General features: G+C 35.3%; 1 protein-coding gene across 1 annotated transcript; it reads left to right on the forward strand.

The window, feature by feature from the left end:
- Positions 1-452: 452 nt before the first annotated feature.
- LOC108458935 (wall-associated receptor kinase-like 15) lies at positions 453-3,150 on the forward strand. The gene is made up of 3 exons (XM_017758324.1): positions 453-1,209; positions 1,676-1,735; positions 2,084-3,150. The coding sequence occupies exons 1-3, from the start codon at positions 453-455 to the stop codon at positions 3,148-3,150; spliced, it is 1,884 nt and encodes a 627-aa protein (XP_017613813.1).
- The last annotated feature ends 615 nt before the right edge of the window (positions 3,151-3,765 follow it).

Consider the following 3,765-nt stretch of genomic DNA (forward strand, 5'->3'; position numbering starts at 1 on the left):
TCGGAAAAATATGGGTACCAAAAAATAAATGAGTTTCTATGCTTTTATTAAATATTTTAAAAATAATCTCTTTCTTTTCTTTTTTATATGTTAAAGGGCAGGTAAGCATGTTCACCCCTTACGAACTTAAGTAAATATTAATTATATACATAAGATTCTTAATTAGCAGGGTACATTGTCCCTATTTCATCGTTATATCCTCCAATATATTGTGGAGAGAGAACCCTATAAAGTGCATTGGAAGAAAAAATTTGTGCTATTTGTCAGGTACGAGATTAAATAGAACAAAAATATATAAAATAGAACCATACAGTAAAACCCATAAATTAATAGTGAAAGCCACGGTCAATTCAAGCTTGCTACTAGTATATATTTTACTTGGAATTCACTCTAGCCTTTAATGAAGAAAAGAAGAGGAGAAGACAATGCTACCTCTTTCGATTCTTATTACAATGGTAATGCTGTTCTCCACAGATTGTATTACTGTAATGGCGTTGAAGGTCTGCCCCAAATGTGGCCGAATTCCGGTTCCATATCCGCTTAGCACCGGACCAGATTGCGGTGACCCCTGGTACAAAGTACGGTGTATTGCGGGGACACTCTGGTTGGATGCTTTCAATGGATCATCCTACAAGATCACTTCTATTAATCCAATGACTCAAACACTGACCATCCGTCCGCCAGGTTTGGCCAAGAATACTTGTATGGCAGCTGATTTTGGAACCCAGGGGATTCAGTTGGATGAAAAGCTTCCCTTTAACATCACAAGCGCCAATACAGTCATGATCATGAATTGTAGCGCCACGGTCCCCCAAGAATATGTAGCTCTCAATTGTAGCTCAACAAGCGTTTGTCATGATTACATCAGGGGCAATCCAGAGGCTAAAGCCAATTGTGGGGCATTGCCAATTTGCTGTTGGTATGTTACTGGGGGTACCATGCATACTTACAGGATCAGGGTTCGTCCTGAAAGATGTTCAGCTTATCAAAGTTTTGTGAATTTGGATATGAATTTGCCTGTCAGTAAGTGGCCTGTGCCAGGGTTGGAGATAGAGTGGTTATCCCCGCGAGAACCGGAATGTAAGCTCCCCGACGATTGCAATGATTTAGTGAATTCAATGTGCTTGCCGGATCTGGTTAATGCTGGACAAAGAAGGTGCTTATGCAAGCGAGGGTTTCAATGGAACTCCATTCATGGTATTTGTCAAGGTCAGTATAAAACTTCTTTTAACATTCTATTTTTTAATCTCTGTGACTGTAAGAAAGAGAGATGGTTTAATAGAGTTTTCTGTGCTTGAATAGTTCAAAAAACATAGCACATTTTGTACCTAAAGTGACACCTTTTCCTCTCGAAATACGTGAATATGCATGTGGAGTTAAAATCAGTTTAAGGCGTAGTACTGACATGAACCGGGATCTGGAAGATCTTCTTTAAATTTCACACAGTCATTTGAAATTGCAAGTTGCTAAGCTGGCCACATGTGCAAGTTCGATTAGAACAATGTTGGAAACATCACCATCTTAAACTTAGTTTTAGGGTTGTTAAAACCTGGCATGAAGAAATGTCAACTAATAACTTTTATAATATATTGTTCCCAGATAAGCTGCAGTGAGACCAACTAACTTAAAATTGAATAATTTTACGATATTAAACTTTTGTATCTTTTCATCATAGATGTGAAATGTGCACATGGGAGACGTTGCAAGAATGAAAAGAAGAAATCCATAGTTGGAGGTAAATGTCAACCCCTCTAAAATTTGTATTCTGATTTTAATGGATTTTCCTATATTAATTATTGTATATTAGATTAAAAATATTTTTCTGTTAAAATTTTTTCATTTATATTATTAAAAACTAGTATGACTAAATAAATAATTAGATATTGATATGTGACATACCATATGTACATCATATAAAATGTAAAAACTAATTTTAACTGAATAAATGAATAAAAATTTTAACAAAATTTATTATTTAATTTAATGTATAATAATTAATTTATTATTTTTGAGTAAAATAGACCAACACAATCCAAGTCTAATTTATACAATCACTAATTTATGGTATTATTGTACTGTGTAGGTGCAGCCTTTGCAGCAGGTGTAATCATTGTTGGACTCATTGTTACCATTATTATAGCCTACAAGCAACGGAAAAACTGCGAGAGAGAAGCTGAAATGAGTTTAACCAAGGCGCATAGAGATCTTTTAAGCTCCAATAGTGGCAAACTGGCCAAATTTTTCACTATCAAAGAGATAGCCAAGGCAACAAAAAACTTCTCCAAAGACAACCTCCTTGGCTCAGGTGGTTTCGGTGAGGTTTTCAAGGGCATTCTTGATGATGGAACTAACATAGCTGTGAAGCGAGCCAAGCTTGGGAACGCCAGCGGTATTGATCAAATCATAAATGAGGTCCGAATCCTTTGCCAAGTTAACCATAGAAACCTAGTCAAACTCCTTGGCTGTTGCGTTGAGCTTCAGCAACCTCTATTGATTTATGAGTACATCCCCAATGGAACCCTTTTTGATCATCTTCATAAGATCTTCCCGGGTAAAAAGGTGACACTCTCATGGTACCGCCGGCTTTGCATTGCCTACCAGACAGCACAAGGTCTTTCCTATCTCCATTCTTCCGTGGTTCCACCTATATACCACCGTGACGTAAAATCGAGCAACATTTTATTAGATGAAAACCTTGATGCTAAAGTTTCTGATTTCGGGATTTCCAGGTTGGGTTTCAGTGATGTCAGTCATGTTACAACTTGTGCTCAAGGCACTTTAGGTTATCTCGACCCCGAGTATTACCTTAACTTCCAAGTAACCGATAAGAGCGATGTGTACAGTTTCGGAGTAGTTTTGTTGGAGCTGTTAACTTCCAAGAAAGCCATTGATTTTAACAGAGGAGAAGAAGATGTGAACCTAGTGGTTTTCGCAAGGAAAATCCTCAAAGAAGAAAGATTCATGGATGTTATTGATCCTTGTCTTAAAAAACAAGCTGGTAAAATAGAATTAGAGGCAATGAAAGCTCTAGGATTTTTAGCAGAATCATGTTTGAATGAGAGAAAGCAGAATCGACCTTCGATGAAATCAGTTGCGAAAGAGATTGAGAGTATTTTGAGTGCTGTTTCAAGTGAAGTGCTTGAAGGTTAAACTCTCAATGGAAGTGGTTCTATCTTAGCCGACAGTTGCAGAACATTTAGCAATTACCAGTGCTTCTCAGTCATTACAGAATAAAAGAAATGTTTACAAGAGTTCTAATTTGTATCAACCATGTGGTTAATAATCTTTTTTGTCTCTTGTTGCCAATAGTAGTATTAGCTTATGGACAAATTCTTAATTTACTTTCTCCATCCCATAGTTTAATTACACAGTACCAGTAATTAATACTTGTCTCATTACTTGAACCTAGCTAAAATATATAAAACCCAACTTCCCATTTTATCTTTTTTTAGCATTTTCACATTCAAAGTTCTTCTATTTTGTCTTTTTGATAAATTTGTCTTATTCCTCTATTTTTTTTTTAAAAAAAGTGTACATATCTAATTATGAGGTTAACTTTTATTAGTTTCGTCAAATAATTTGATTTTTTTTAATGATTTTAGGCTCATGATGTGAGAATTATCTTACCATATTTTGTTGTCACATAAATATTTTACTACATAATTTTACAAAAAGAAAATTGAAAAAGGTAATAAATAAAGAAAATTACAAATCCCTACCTTCAATCTGCCCAAATAAAAAATTCAAAAACCCAAATGTTGTTTT

The sequence above is a fragment of the Gossypium arboreum genome, chromosome 4 (assembly GCF_025698485.1).
Source record: "Gossypium arboreum isolate Shixiya-1 chromosome 4, ASM2569848v2, whole genome shotgun sequence".
Lineage (NCBI taxonomy): Eukaryota > Viridiplantae > Streptophyta > Magnoliopsida > Malvales > Malvaceae > Gossypium > Gossypium arboreum.